At 39.0% G+C, this 16,722-nt stretch overlaps 1 protein-coding gene across 1 annotated transcript; it reads right to left on the reverse strand.

The window, feature by feature from the left end:
• Positions 1–2,455: 2,455 nt before the first annotated feature.
• LOC143109152 (cytoglobin-2-like) lies at positions 2,456–14,052 on the reverse strand. The gene is made up of 5 exons (XM_076271795.1): positions 13,414–14,052; positions 6,734–6,841; positions 6,398–6,518; positions 4,611–4,691; positions 2,456–3,833 (listed from the first exon to the last, which is right to left on the reverse strand). Exons 1-5 carry the CDS (start codon positions 13,572–13,574, stop codon positions 3,708–3,710), a joined length of 597 nt encoding a protein of 198 aa, XP_076127910.1. The 5' UTR covers positions 13,575–14,052; the 3' UTR covers positions 2,456–3,707.
• Between the last annotated feature and the right edge of the window lie 2,670 nt (positions 14,053–16,722).

Here is a 16,722-nt window from a genome sequence, read left to right on the forward strand (position 1 = left end):
ATATGCATGATAACCATGTATGGAATAATTTCACAAATCCAACTTGAGCATTACAATTACTTGAACAATCAGGCAGTTCACTCCTTAAAGATCCTATCTCTGATGTTTACGTTAGAGTAAATATGGTGTGACCAAGAGACAACGGAGGACAATATTATGCAGTGTGTTGAGGTTCTGCTGTGTGACAGGTTGCTTACTGATGTTTTGCCCAGGTTAGACTTGAATGTGCAGTACTGTTTTGTGATTTTGACAATGAATCGAGAGCGCAAACGGGTCTTCTTCTTTTGCACCATTAGCCTGGCCTTTAGCACTATATCATTCCTGATTCAGATTATTAGCATGTCAGCTATATCCATATACTGAAATATTGAGTCATATCAGGCTGTGCAGACTAAATTTCGCAAGGGACCATCATGAAGCATTTATGATAATTTCACTACAAGTTGTCATGAGCATCCGTTTCCTTTGAAGGATAATATGGACATCTGTGGCACATGACGTCACTGATTTGTTTTAAGTGGGCATCATTTAGTCCAAACGGCAACAGATGAGATCGGCCTTCTCATGGTAAAGTTCTTCTCCTTAGCACTGTCTCATATACTCGGCAAAAGAAACAACGATTTTAATGAGAATGTATTGGGATGTTTTAGGCCAATAATGTATGGCTTCTCAGTAGTAAGACAACCATTTATGGCTTCCCAGTAGTAAAACAACCTTTACCAAACCATAATGTTGTATATTGATTTCCTTTGCCACCTACTAAGCAAAATATTGTACTTGCAAAAAGGTAGATGAATACTCCAGGAACTATGAAAGTAATCACATGCTCCTTAACAAGCAAGAACTGTGTGCTCCCGGTAAACGTCTCGATCTATTTCATTTGAATATTTTACTTGTACTTGTGCTTTACTTGTACTTGTATTTTACTCATTTTGATCTTTCTCCCTGCAGATCTGGGTATTGTATTTTTGTTGGCCTGTTTATTTTCATTGCACAGATGTCTCCATTCAATGTGCTGTACATGGGCAATAGCTGCTTCACGCAGACTGCAGGCCACTAAGATGCAGTTCAGTTGCAGTTATATCAGCTGTTTATAATGCTTATCACTCAGAGGCTTTTCAAATATCACATGATTGTTTTGTTTGTGATTGATAGCTGAGTGGTATAATGATTGCCCAACACAGGCCAAAAAAACATGGCTAGTTAATTTTCCATATCATATTTATGTTCTCATATATATATATATAAAAAAATATTTTGTAAAAATAATCAAGTTCTTTCTCCTGCACTCTGCTACATTGCTCTTCTTGTTTGGTGTTTTTTTTTTTTTTAAATGTCATAAGTCTGAAACAAGCCATTGTTTTGGCCTGTGCTGTACGCAAGCCAGATGTATTATTACATTTGATCAACAATGTATTACCAGCTTCAGTCTGCCATCACAGCAGTGGTATCTATGGACATAGTGTGAGCTGCAGTGAACCCCTGGTATGCGCAAATACAGTGGGGGGGGATATGAGATTGTGTGTGTGTGTGTAGTGAAACAGCGTATAAATGTATGTGTACAAAAAAAGAATGAAAAAGAACAACAAAAAACGATATTTTGTCCACAATGCATGTGAACCATAATGTAGTGTAGCTGGGTGAGAGTTTTGGCTAGTTCACCAAATGTGCACTTTTCATTTTAAAAAAAGAGAAAAAAATTCTATACACCTCAAACTTTGCAGGTGAAAGTGGAAAATGTACATGGCAGTAAATCTGGAACTTTTAAGTGGCTGAAATATAGGTTATGCACCATTTTAGACATTCAAAAGGGCAGGCTTTTTAGCATACTGTTGAATCACTTATAGGTTTTTGTCACTTATACTGTAGATTGTGTTTTTTAATGCTTACATTTAAGTATATCCTGGTGTCAAGTGGAATCTCTGGAGTCACTGATGCTGCCACTGCTTCATTCAGCCAAAAGTAATCGAGAATGTAGTAACCTAGTTAAAAACCGACATCTGATTGGCTATACGACAATTCATCAGCTGCTGTTGTGATGACATTACCTGGTCTACTATTTCTTTCAGTGCATGGAGCTCTGTAATAAGCTTTGTTAGATGACAAAACGCATACTTCTGTATGTACACCATGTGACCATAAAATGCAACAGTGTAACTTACCAACTTGGCTCATATTGTTAAACATTGACTTCATAATATTCTCTGTATTTAATTATTATTATTTTATATAGAATATTACTTTTTCCATTCTTAAGTTCCATATCTCCACCTGCACCATGTAGAATGTATTTCATTTTTTTATCATCTCATTTGTAATAAACGGATTTCAGTCATAAATACTTGGGAGTGCTCATCTTAATTTAAATTAATTTTACTTAATTTACACATTTAAACAAACTTGAACATTTATTTTACTTTTATATTAGACCTATACAAATACCAAAATACTGCAATCATGATGACATAAACATTTATTTTTCACTTTTATATAAGACCTATACAAATACTATTGATACAAACTGTTACATCACAGTCAAGGATAAAATATGAGGGCATATGTTGAAGACATAAATGCCAATTTGTATGAATAAAAACAAAGATTCTTACAATAGCATTGCAAATTCTAATATTGGAATAACTAATGTAAAGCATAGAGTGGGACTTCGTTCATTTTTAATTGTGTAAGATTGAGAAAAAAAATTGACGTCATTTCAGTGTACTGCACTTCCAAAATACACAATTGACTTTTGACAGCCAAAATATCAGCCAGTAGCCATGGGATTAAAATGAAAAAGATAAGTGAAGGAACAAAAGCACTGGTCTCAATGCTGTGAAATATGCTGTGAATATGGACCATCAGTATAGAAGAGCTGATCTACTAGCCTACTCACTCTACACAAGTCACAAAAAATAAAATCAACTTACAAGAGGTTTTATGAGATGTGTCACACCACCAGGGTACATCATCTACCGGTACATCTGTATCCACAAAATGCAGTTAAATAAGACAACTGAATGGAAATAAAAGTATTTTAAAAATATATAAAATACAAAATGAAACCTAGTGAAATATCCTGGGCATAATGAGTTCAGTTCAGTATTGGAAAAGTCTAACTCACCATTGGACCATTACTATATAGTATCACTGGTCAGTGTTTTGTAATGAATGGTATTGATTTGAGCGGTTCTGCTGATTAGCTGTTAGCTTTAGCTGCTAAGATGCAATGGAGGTAAAAAATGGTTGGTTTGTGAAAATGGTTGTGTGTATGTGTGTGTGTGTGTGTGTGTGTGTGTGTGTGTGTGTGTGTGTGTGTGTATGTGTGTATTTTGATCCTGATTCACTGCACCCATTAAGACATATGGTTTGGTAATGACATTGTGACACCAGTGGAGGTGACAAATGAAGAGCTTCAGTCTTAGCTATATTTGATAACCAGTTAGCACAACCCTCTAATATTTTTTTGTGGGCGTGGAAGTCAATAGGTAGTGGATTTGACGTGTAAGCATTTGTAAGCACTAAGCACTGACATGAATGGAGATGGATGCATCATTGGATGGATCCATCGGTGTCAGTTACAGTTTAGTCTGTCGGCTAGAATCTACCATCAGGTGGTGTGAAGGTCTTCAGATGGCATGGTGGCTCCAGTCAGGTCTCTATGCTGGGTGTAGCTCTAGCCTGTGTGTGCTGTGGTGGTGTGAGGGTCTTCAGATGGCATGGTGGCTCCTGACAGATGATGAGGGGATGCTGGTGGGGCCTCTTTCATGAGTCTGCCTCCTCTCCTCCTCCAGGTAGCCCTGCCTCATCATCCCAGTCAGGTACAGAAAGAGTGCCTGAGAGAGAGAGATACAGAGAGAGAGAGAAAGACAGAGGAGGGAAAGAGAGAGGGAGAGATAAGAGAATGGGGGGGTATCTGATGTGTCTTTTTTATATACATTTTGATCTAAAATCTAAAATCTAGTTTGATATATCTGATATATTTTGTATACCACCCCAAAATGCTTTATGCTCATGCTTCTTTGATTTGATTCTAATTTTAAAAATATACCCCTTAATATTATCGCTGGGTTTTTTTTAACAGAAACTAAAAACATTGTTATACTATACTATACTACATTATATGTTCATGTGTATATCTATGACAAATGATACTGAAAGAAAAGGACAAAGTCAACGTAAAGACAACTTTATCCATTTCTTCCGTCACATGATATAACAAGGCTTCTCCAGTAAAAACATATAATAATTTGTTAACCAATCTAACTTTTGCATAACAAATCATTTGTCATGGAGAAAATCCATCAGGAGGCATGAATGATTCCTGACAATCTGAAGGAAAAATATCTTTGATTTTTTTCTTCTTGGACTTCCAGTTTTTATTTTCTGTTGTCATCCACTAGATGTCAGTGTTGCTAAACAATTAAAATGTGTCAATGTGTGTTGCAGGGAGCAGATGTATCTCATGTAAAAGAATCAGCTCACTGGTACGTCAAGGACGTACACTTACACATGTAACACACACACACACACACACATACACACACACACACACACACAGACACAGACACACACACACACACACACACATACAAACACAAATGAAGCAGCACCTTCCAAGCATCTTCCAACTCCGGGGTCAAGCCGCCCTTCAGTATTGGCTGGATGGCTCGGATAAACTCGGGCATGACATACTGCAAAACAGCATCACAAATATCAGGAGGCATTCAGCAGTGTCCTAATGCTTGTATGAAGCCAGTACACATGATTTAGGTATCAGCTCAATAGGCTCTCAACCTGGGTAAAAGCACCCAAAGGTCAAATCAAAATGCCAAGGCACACCGACTTATAGTTACTGATTATAAAACATGTCATGATTATAGGCTATAACAGAGATGTTCATTCTTATGCCTATATTTTTTCTAAACAGAGCGTTCATGAGGTGAGACCAAAGCGACAGGCATATGGTCACGTGAGGCGGACTGAGCTTTTTAATTAAGAAGCTGTGTCATTGATGCTATTAAAAATAGCTCTATACTCTATTTCATGAGCCTGTATAAAAATGCATTGGGTTCCTCAAAATGCCACAGCACTCACTTTGCCTCACAGCACACCTGAGAACCACTGGTCTACATAGCAGCAAATTTCAAGAAGATTGATTGCAAACAAGCAAGCAAGAACAACAGCACTGAGAGTTCCCATTCTCATAACATCATCACTGTATTTGAGTTGGTTTGTGTGTGTGAGTGTGTGTGTGTGTGTGTGTGTGTGTGTGTGTGTGTGTGTGTGTGTGATTTAAATATCAGTGATACTCACACTTTTTCCGCACTTAGGAAGAACCAAAAAGACAAATTTCCTCCTGTTCGTTGCGGCCCACATGTCATATCTCTATTCCCCAGTGGGGCCCACTCGTATAGATGAATTACCATCAATAATGTTAAAGGGTCCCAAAGTTTGTCCTTGATTCTGTGCTAACCGTTTCACTAAGTGTAATAATCATTTCACATGCTTTCAGGCTAACCTGCACAAGCAGTGACAGAGTGGGTCTCCACTGTGGCAAGTAGTCAGAGATAGTACTGCGCTTCCAAGCGCTTTAGGTGACTCTTAATGGTACAAAGTTAAGATGCGCTAATTCAGCTGTCTCTCTGGCACCATGCAAAACCATGTCGATAAAGCTGCTGGCATCCAGCAGTGTACCTTTGACCTCCTCTGACTCTGAGAGTGACTCTGTGGAGAGTGGAGACACACTGCTGTCCTGAGTACTACAGCTTAATTCAAAATGAATGTGTCCTTTAACCGCACAAACTGTACTTTCTGTCATTCAGAAACATGCCTCTCCAGACTTCAAGTAGATCTACTTCTGAAGCACGTTTAAAGAACTCCACTTTTAATAAATAAAAGTTCTTACTGAATTCCAAAGCTGTTCCTTATCAGCCGCTTGATAGTGTTTGTTTACAGTTTTACATAGAACTAAGAATTGCAAATAATGCTTACTACTGCACAAAAAAGAACCAAAACAGAGAATGCAGATATATACTGTATAATAAAACATCCTTACTTCCATGTCCTTGTACTGTTAAGGTGAGGTCTTCATGTATTATAACAAAATGTACAGTAAAATGTTTGCACTTTATCAATTAATAAGAGGATTGAATGTACATTTATTGTACTACTGGCTGGGTATTTCCTACAGTAGCCAAACCTCTCAATATTGCATGCAGGTAAGCAAACTAACAACCTATCCTAATAACACTACAAAATGCAACACAGCCATTATACAGATACTCAAGAATACTTGACAACAACAACAACAAATCATGGACTGGATTATAATCTGGATAACATGAGGTCTAGATAACCACCAGAGATAATGAGCACAGGAGACTGGACAGAGTCCTACCATGAAGTATTTGGGAATGGCTCTGTAGTTGTAGTGTTTTCTCCCCAGATCAAAAGCCAGCATCTCCAATCGCTCGGGTTCATCAAGTCGAGCCACGCTCTTCTCAATGAAGGACATCACCCTGACGCCAAACCACACAATCATAGGTAAGCTACAACCACACCTTTATAAATTGAACTTTATAAATTGAAATAGTTATATATCTATTACCATACACAGCATACTGGTTTATGGAGTTCCATTGATGTATTGATGTATGTGTGTGTGTGTGTGTGTGTGTGTGTGTGTTTATGTGTGTTGGAGGTTGTTGATGTTGTTGTGTGTGTGTGTGTTCACCTCAACCCGTGGGCTCGCAGCTCTTTGTTGACGCGAAGCATTTCGACGTCGTCCACCTCACGGAACTCAAAGAACACCTCCTTGCATTCCGGGTGGCTCTCGAACAATCTGTTGGCACAACAACACAAAGTATGTTTCCATTGGATGGAACACACAGGTCTTTGTCCCCTTTGAGCAGCAGTCCATCATTGTTCAAGATGTATTGCAGAGCATTCTGTTTCCTGCACTCACGGATGAACACATCTCAACACATTTTTTGAAGAATTTTAGAATGAAATTCTAAGACATAAGAATGTCTCAGAAACATTGTGGATTGGATAAAAGGTATGCCCACTTCAACCTTGAGGACTTAATGAAGGAGCTTCTGCCATAAGGTACTTTGGTGAGGTTAAGACATGTGCGAATCCAACACAGACACCTAATGGACCTCTAATATAGCCTGCAGACATGAATTTATGAAGATATGAAATGTATACAAGCATCCCATATGGACACTCAATGGACCTGTATCATATGGATGAAGTTAAGAACAAGAATAAGTCGTTATTATTATTATGTTATCATTTGTCATTTAGTTGTTGCTCTTATCCAGAATGAATTACGGTAAATGACACCAATGGGAACATGCACTGGCTCCTATGCTCTTATCCAGAGTGACTTATGGTAAACTAGGCCACTACGAACATGCATTGGCCTCTGATGGAGACATCATCCCTCACTATAATGGTGTATCCTGTGTTTGTTTTGTGGATCGTCATGAAACCTTTTGGTCTTATATCAGTACATGTATATGTTCATGCGGTGGTAGCATAATGACAAAGGAACTGGGTTAGCAAACAGAAGCCAGACAATTTAAGAGGGTCAGTTCTCAGCTGCCACTGTTGGGGACCTTGTAAGAATTGATCTAGCTTTGGAAATAAAAACGTGAACTAAATGAATAAGTGAGTACCAGCACAGCTGTTTAAAAATGGGTCCATCAGCACCAAAACATGAACTTCCTTTGCAACACAGCACCAGTGGCAGCAGTATAGTTACAAAATGTTAACAAATAGAATGCTGTACTCAGCTGACCAATAAATGACTTGGTGGTGTAAAAGCAAACTTATTGGCCGAATCCTTGTGAAGATTCTAGAATGGTTCATCTCCTGCTGGGATTAAAAGCCCTCCCAGGTCCCTGACAAAGGCATCATGGGAAAAAGAGGAAGAAGAAAATGACATTTTCCCAAATGGCAAAGGAGTGGAGGGTCTGAATGCAGGGATGGCATCAGTACCGGCCCTGTAGGGGTCCCTGGGGATTCTAGTCTCTTATGGAATGGAAATTTAGTCTTGCCAAAGAGAGTGGGAAAAAATCTACGTATTCTCTGGAGTTCTCAGGGCTGTGGCCTTGAGCCAAGAGAGTGAAGGGTAGATTACTATGTCAGGGGGATCTCTATGTCAATGTCAATGCCAGTGTCAATGTATTTATAGCACTTTTATAAACAACGGCAGTTGACCAAGGTGCTGTACATTAAGACCCCCCCAATAAACAAAAGGGGCATTATAGGTACCTATACGGTCACTATAAAATTGATTACTTGTCAACAGACTTTACTCACTCATGTCCTGAAGAAGGGGACTGTTCTGGTCCGTATTATTTCACAGATATTTTCTAGTCCCCATGTCAGTCCCTATATATCTGCTTGTAACAGGGTGTTGGTGTTTGTAGTTTGTAGTTTGAATGCAAGTCTGAGTGAAACACATGAAAGAATGTGTGGAAAAAAAAACATTCAATTTAAATTGTATTAACCACCTGTTGCAAGCTTGTTATCCGACCCAACTGCTCCCTGGGCACCAGACTAAGGGCTGCCCACTGCTCCAGGTGTGTATGTGTGCTCCTTAGTGTGGGTGTCCTCCTAGTGAACTCACTGATCCGAGTGTGTGTGTGTGTGTGTGTGAATGTGTGCACACTACCCCCGGAAGGGTAAAATGCAGAGCACACATTTCCTACAGGAATTTCCTACAGGACTAATAAAGTATAACTTAACTTAACTTAACATTATTTGGTTTGATATTCATAATACTGGCAATTTTCAATTCCATTGAGATTCAAGTTGCAAAAAATACCTTGCTGTTGATACATATGGCTAACTGATGTAAAATTCGAGGTGGATTGCGGTCCACTTTGTGGATGGTGGTGAAAAAGATGGTGGGAAGAATGTAGAGGAACTGCCCTGTGTGAGAATGGATTAGTTTGCAAATAACAAGGCAAGCATCATTGAAATCTGCCCACAGAAATCAAAACTTTGTCAATGAGATTCAAATGTCTGCCATGGTACGAGAGCTGTGGCTATTTTGAGGCCTCCGCCATTTACCTATCCTCATGTCGCACGTAGAACACGTCTCACATCTCTAATTCCTGGAACAGTTTGTTGTGTTTTTTATGGTGTGTTTATGGTGTATTCAGGGCACAGGCAGCTAGCGGATGGTGAGGTGATGTTTGCCATATGTGACAAAAATATAAACCTTAGAAACCACGTAACATCACTTAGAGCACCTTAGTGCTTGCATGCATCAAACCAGATGATGGGCAGATATCACACAGGCATAATAGCCTTTTACTGCAATGTGTCCTCTTTTGTCTAGTTCCCCTACGGAGAGCGTAGAGCTTGAACTGAGATTGCTTCAGTTCTTTCTCTTCAACAGCCAGAACAATCACAATGGCCTCTCTTATGGTCTACTGGTCCCCCCACATCCTCATGCAATGACTGGTTCAGGTCTGTTTCTATCCATGGACCAGACTTCAGTGGTGGCCAGTGGACAGGTCCATCACTCAGCACCCACCCACCCAGATCAACTGACCCACTGCATGTGTTGGTATGGCGACATAAAGGTCAGATGAACATGCCCACTGATGAGCCGTAGGAGTGATGAATGCCCGAGTGAAGAAATGAAGGTCAGGCTTTTGTGCGTGTCTGCTTAGTGTCAGCTGATTTACAATAGGTTCACACTCAGGCATGTGTCAGGAAACATAGGGCATATTGATCAAGCTCAAGGTTTCAAGGCTTGGTTGCTAAGCCAGGAAATATTACTCACATATATGTACCAAATATATGTGCTTTTTTGTAAACATTCTTAGTGAAAAAGTTGGTAACGCTTTAGAATAACGTGCTTATTAGGTATTAACAGTGCATAATAAGCAGTTAACAATTCATTACTAACAGTTAGTTAACTGTTGTTATCCTTTAATAACATTAACTAACTGTTAACATGCAGCTTGTAAGTGAAAATAAGCAGCCTTTTAAGTTACTTACAAGCATATTTGTTAACAGTTGTAAGTGTTAACAAGCAGCTTGTTAATGCTTGTTAATGATGTATAAGACAAAGAGGTGGATAACTAATACGCTTATAAGACCTTTCTTACCTATTTGTAGTAAATTTTGCAGCCCCCCAATCTAAAGCGAGGACAATGTAGCCTAAAGTTCCACAAGCCCAACCTTCTATCTCTCTATCTAGCTTGGTTTAGCTGTGAGAAATACACCTTCAAAATTGTTGCAGTGAGCAGGAATCAAACCCCGGTCTCCCACGTCAAAGAGTGCATCTCTACTTGTTGAGCTACACTACTGTTCCTAATTGGCTGATGGAATATATTCTGATGTTCTATATCATACTAGCTATGCTTTTTACAAATATGTTTCTGATGGAAAAGTGGTGTTTAATTTCCATAATCTTTGTTCAGTGAACGCATAAAACAGTTTGTCTGTTTGTCAGCAGTCTAAAGATATGCCAGCTTTGTATATAGTTTGGTTACCTAGCAACCGAGGCTTAAAGATGATAAGTGGGTGCGTTCAAAGCTCTGGTTTAAAGTTGCAAACATAGGCTAACGTTCGTGATCGATTTGAAACATGTTTCAGTTTGCCTTGAACAGAGGCGAACATTCGTGGTCTGTTTCTGCATTAATTAAACACCACTTTTCCATCACAAACATATTTGTAAAAAGCATAGCTAGTGTGATATAGCACTTCGGAATATAGAATCAAAAGAATTTCATCAGGTGTACAAGAAAAGTAGTGTAGCTCAATAAGTAGCAATGCACTCTTTGATGCAGGAGACCTGGGTTTGATTCCTGCTCACTGCAACCATTTTAAAGGTGCATTTCTCACAGCTAAACCAAGCTGTATAGAGAGATAGAAGGTTGGGCTTGTGGAACTATAGGCTACATGGTCCTCGCTTTAGATTGGGGGGCTGCAAAATTTACTACAAATAGGTAAGAAAGGTCTTATAAGCGAATTAGTTATCCACCTTTGTGTCTTATACACCATTAACAAGCATTAACAAGCTGCTTGTTAACACTTACAACTGTTAACAAATATGCTTGTAAGTAACCTAAAAGGCTGCTTATTAACACTTACAAGCTGCATGTTAACAGTTAGTTAATGTTATTAAAGGATAACAACAGTTAACTAACTGCTAGTCATGAATTGTTAACTGCTTATTATGCACTGTTAATACCTAATAAGCACATGTTATTCTAAAGCGTTACCAAAAATATTAATTTCATGCTCAAGGTAGTTTTCCCCAGAACAGAATCAGACTTACATGGCAACTTTCTCCTTTTAAAAGTGCAACAGTCATTGATGTTATTTTCAACATTTCTATGTTGTCATTGAATTTCTCTCGCTGCAACTGTTATACAGTTACAGTTTGGTGCAAAATTATTAGCCCTGGCAAATTGATTTAATGTTGATTTTCTCTTGACCAATATGTTTGTTCTGACAGAAAATGGCACTGCCACATGCCAAAATGTGTCAAAGACAAGGTTCAAAAATGCTGTTCCCTCAAAATATCAAGACTATCAAGAAATTGTTAGGCTACAGAATTATCATTCACTGTTGTGCAAAATAATCACTTGTTACAAACTGGAAAATGGTATGCTATAAACAACTAAGCTGTTTTTAACTGGATAAGTCCGTTTCTGCTCCTTTACTCACCCCATGCCACTGTTTATCCCTGCCCAACAGTCCTCATCCTGTACCCCTCCCTTTAGGCTACTCTGAATGCATTGCATGATCACATGGAGTCATGGTAATATAGCCACACAAAGGCATACCCAGAAAGCACATGCAGATGTTGCACAACCAAGTTTTCAAGTTTTTGAATATTTGTTACTTTGACCACAATATCTTATTTTCTATACCAATGCACAGATTTATGTTCATATGATTATAGTTATGGCTGTAATTTGTTCAACGCTCAATGCCATTAAGATATAATGGTACATGAAAATGAAGAAATTAGACATTGTAGAACACTATTATTAGACATTATTGTTTAAAGGAAAACCTATAAACATATCACCCATGTGTTTGTGAATGTGTAGGCTACATAAAATTGAATGGCGCAGGAACCAATTTCACCCACCATGCACATTTGGTTCACTTCCCCAATGTTGACTCCATGGCTTTACTACGGCCGTGATATAACATATCTCATCTTCATAATTTAAGTATATTAAATATTTAAATGTGTGCTATGTGTGCACAGTAAAAAAAAGACTGGTCCACAGAATTTAGTCAAACATTAATCCGATTCAAATCTGTTGTCGACACCATTCTGTTATCATATTCCTAAAGCACAGACCACAACTACCAAATGACAGTGTAGCTACTAGTACTACTGTGTACCGTAAGTCATGATAGGGGTGACAGACTCTTAATTGGAGAAAACAGGGGGTATCTGTCCTTTGTCAAATATATTCCAGAAAATATGATCCATGACTTAAAATAAATATAGTCTTCTATATTTAGAGGTATAGTCTTTGCCAATATTTGAATATGCAAACCATTGTGTTTAATGGTTTGAGAAAGCTTCTTCCCCCAAGCAGTCACTCTGTTGAACGCTCAGAAATAGTCCCCCCACCTCCGACACACACACAATTGCACTACCCTATCCCACCCATAGTGGTCTATTTATTTGCAAATGTACTGTATACATAGCCATATTATGGACCCTTTCAACAAGGTAAACAAAAACAATGCTTGAACATTCTATTTGGGCCCCAATCTACTTCCTCTGCATTAAGATAACATATGGAATGTTAAAAAGGAAGTCTTGTGGGGCCAACTATGATGCTGATAATGACAATTCCATGAAAGGGTCTATACTGCTCTTCGTTCTATTCTCAGTGTTCTGTTTTTATTCTTTTATGTTTTTTATTTTTTATTCTTATATGTCAAGTCAAGTCAAGTCAAGTCAAGTCAGATTTATTTATAAAGCACATTTAATATGCACATAGTGCAATCCAAAGCGCTGTGAAGTGAGTTCCTCAAATTTCTTGTTTGTTTACGCAAACCTGGCCAATAAAGCTGATTCTAATTCTGAAAACAACTGAAGGGACTAACCATGGTTGTGGATTTAGCCTAATGACAAAACCATGTCCCACAAATCACCGACATAATTAATGTCCATAAATGCCATAGTCTAGGCTGTTTGTGAGGTACAATGAACTACATAATATCTTCATTTTAATTTAAATCATTCCAACTGGCTTCGTTGGTCACTTTAACAATGTTAACACATTTTGAAAATATGTTTTCATGCATCATTAAAGGAGAAAAATAATTGACACAGATGTATCTGTTTCATCTGCTTCTATGGGTTGATAACTGAGGATGGATTACATTTTAAACTCCTTACTTACTAACCTGACGAACAGGATGATGCCTGCTCGGGTTATGTCCCGCTGAATGCTACTCCACGACTCCTTTATTATTTCCTTCTGACTGTCCGTAAGGTTCACCAAAGCTATCTCCTCCGAAGTGTCCACAGCTGGCTTGGAGGCAAGTGTTGAAATTGGACAGCCCATGGTGAAACTAATTTAAAAATAAAAAATGTTTTGATAGAACAAAGACTGGCGCTTGCTGTTGTCTAACGATTCCGATATTCAGCCACGGGCATCTTCGGTGTTTTTAGTTGCGCCCGCGACAGTCACGGCAGATACATTTGCCGTATTGTGCGCGCTACGGGGACCATGGTAGTGCTAGCGAGTGCCACAGGAGGGGTTATTGAAATACCTCTCGTTCATAAACTATAAAAAGACCTGGCACACCAGACAGCACACACACAAACACACTCTTCTTCCCTCTCTTTCACATACACATTTTCAATCACACACTCTCCCTCCCTCACACACCTACACACACACAAATTGATCTAGGCTAATGCTCTTCCGTCTTAATTTTGAATAAACAAAACAAAACAATAAACAGAAGCATAATCACACAAATATCTGTTCCATAATATAGGCCTATTGTATTTCCCAGCCATTGGATAGGTGGGACAATTTGACATGAAGACATCTTATGGGAACTTCTCAGACAGATTAAACCACCAGAGATCACGCAAGGCCGGTAGCTCCCTGTGGGAATTGAACCTCTGGGCTATTCAGAGATTTATCATCAAAACATGCCCGTCTGTTCTACTTAAAAGACGTCTCAATGTCACGGTACAAATACAAGAGCAACAATGCTGACGTATTATTCCTCCAAGTGGATTAAATAACATTTTACTCATTCTGTAACTCAGAGTTGTCACTACCAAACAGTGGAATCTGCTACGGTAATACAATACAAGGTTGTCGGGAATTTGGGATCAACTCTTGGGTGATACCGATGGAAGTTTCGAGAGGTTCTCTGCAGAATCACCTTGTTAGGGCCCGAGCACCGCACCAGAGGGGCGCCCGATTGTTTCTGGAAGGATTATCATTATTATGCCGCTTGGTCTGATTTGTTTTTGTCTGCCATACTTTTCCTTTTTTGAGGTGGTTCCCATGGGCGAAAAGTCTTTGGCACACACATAAGGTGTCGTTACTCAGGAATAAAGGCCTGGCCCAGGGACTCGCAAGCACCCCTACATTTAATCTCAGCCCCCACTAAAAAAAATAAAAACAAGCCATTGTGTGCACAGATCAACCCCAGTGTGCTCACGTTCTCTGACTTGTTATGAGTTCAGTTTCACATTCACAAGTTTTTAAACTATTTATCGTGGCATTCAATATAAATGAAATACGCAGACCTATGCGTCTTGGCGCTGATCCACTAGTACTACACGACATACGCGTGCTGCGTGGTGTCCCTCACAGCACTGATCCACTAGCATGACATGACATATGCATGGTGTCACTGCCTCCCCTCATTCAGTCCTGTGTGGGCATTTTTAAAATGTCAGTTTGCAGCTCATAGTCAGTTTGTTTTAACTTATCTTAAAGAAACCGTATGTAAGAAATGTATTTCAATTAATCATAAAATGGCCCTGATATGTCACTAGACATTAAGAAATCATGTTACAGTAATTTTAAATACTTATATCACTGACAACAGTAGTCTGGCAAGGATAGGCCTATTGTAATTTAAAAAGTGAAGTTGCAGCCCTCAACTGATGTTGATGTTGTTTTGTCATGTCATGTTGTGTTTTGGCCTGATGCGCCATCCTCCACCTATCTACTAATCATGAAGTCAGTAGTGTTTGTGTTTCGGCATCCGGGTTGGCAACCTCGAGTCAGGGGGGAGGGCACAGGGCATTAGCGTGCGGTGACCATACATTTTGGTAGGGCAGAAAGCCTTTTTTTTAATAGCCTATCATTTTGGGCTACATTAAAATTACATATTTTACAGGACTTTGTTGTATGCTTAAATCATGTCAGTCAGAAATGTAAGTGGATTAAAATTGTAGATCAGAACTCATCAGTTAAGTTTGCACCGTTCTCATCAAGTTAAACCAGCGAAGCATAGCAACGTTGTTGCTATGGGCCTGCTAACTATCTAATATGTTTTGGGTTTTATAACTGCAACTCAACACAGTTGGGTCTTATGGATAATTATCTGACCACTCGCTGTAGTAGAACTAGGCTATATTATAGGATATAGCTCATTCTGAATGCAGCAGCCTATATGCCATACCTTTGAACACCGTTGCCTTCTCGTTTTTGCGCTGTCAAAAGATGCTATTAAATCCACTTGAAGCTAGCTACTAAACCAAAGAAGACACCAGGGTTAGCTAATGTATCTTCTAATTTCAACCTCTCAAATTTTTTTTTTTTTTTTTTTAACAGAAACTCAACACGGTTAACAGGTGCTACACTACTTGCCATTTCTGCATCTTGAAATGAAACGATAGGCCTACTGGCGGAATAATTTGAGCAGTTCTAGAATATGACCAGAGAATGATGACCATGGGGCAGACTACTTTACGACCATACAGGCGTCTTTTAGCGCGTATTGCAATCCTTATTGAAGCCACCAGGGTTATGCGATGAATATATTGAGGAATGCGATTGTCGAGGTGCCCTGCCCCAACATTGCATGACACATTAAACTCAACGAGAATCGCCCAAAAGTTGATGTCAATAGACCAAAAATAGTTGGAAAGCCTACAGAAACTATAGATAATTAATGTGACAATCATATTATTAAAAGTAGACTTGGAGCAATGATTTACTGAGGAACTATTTTTTGTGGAGGCTGCTTCAGGTAGTTCGCTGCCCCACCTGCCCATATGGACCGCACGCTCCTGGGGGAGGGGATACACCGCTCTACAGTAATTTGATGTGATTGCAATACCAGTTTTGGCCACAATCTTACATATGGTTCCTTTAAGTGTTTCTCACAAATGGACCACCAATTTAGGCATGTACCTAACAGTATAAAACACATTAATAGCCTATACAAACTACTGTATGCAAGACATTTCGAAATCTGGTTTTATTTAAACTACTCAATGCAATCTCAAATCCTCACCAGAAACACCAACAGTCAATATATTTCTCCAAATCTTAGTTTTGTTTGTTTTATGGACTACTAGGTGGTCATGGAAGAGATCTTAAAACATTATTTTGTCTTGTAAGCGGAACCAAAGTTTCACAGGCACCGTTGTGGTAGAACATAAGGACCTACAACCTCGTGCTTTCATTGGATAGTCGCGTAGTGTTCAATGGATTCATTTACAAGCAGCTCACT

The sequence above is a fragment of the Alosa pseudoharengus genome, unplaced genomic scaffold (assembly GCF_046254945.1).
Source record: "Alosa pseudoharengus isolate Yale_2024_CS ecotype anadromous, Long Island Sound unplaced genomic scaffold, YU_APseudo_1.1 YU_APseudo_1.1_scf_7, whole genome shotgun sequence".
In the NCBI taxonomy this organism is placed as follows: Eukaryota; Metazoa; Chordata; class Actinopteri; order Clupeiformes; family Clupeidae; genus Alosa; species Alosa pseudoharengus.

Excerpts from the sequence above, each read along its gene's own strand:
- LOC143109152 (XM_076271795.1), bottom strand. The coding sequence starts at position 13,574 with ATGGGCTGTCCAATTTCAACACTTGCCTCCAAGCCAGCTGTGGACACT. Across the intron at positions 6,842-13,413 it reads GGCATCATCCTGTTCGTCAG|ATTGTTCGAGAGCCACCCGG; the intron begins GTTAGTAAGTAA and ends TTGTGCCAACAG. Across the intron at positions 3,834-4,610 it reads AGTTGGAAGATGCTTGGAAG|GCACTCTTTCTGTACCTGAC; the intron begins GTGCTGCTTCAT and ends TCTCTCTCTCAG.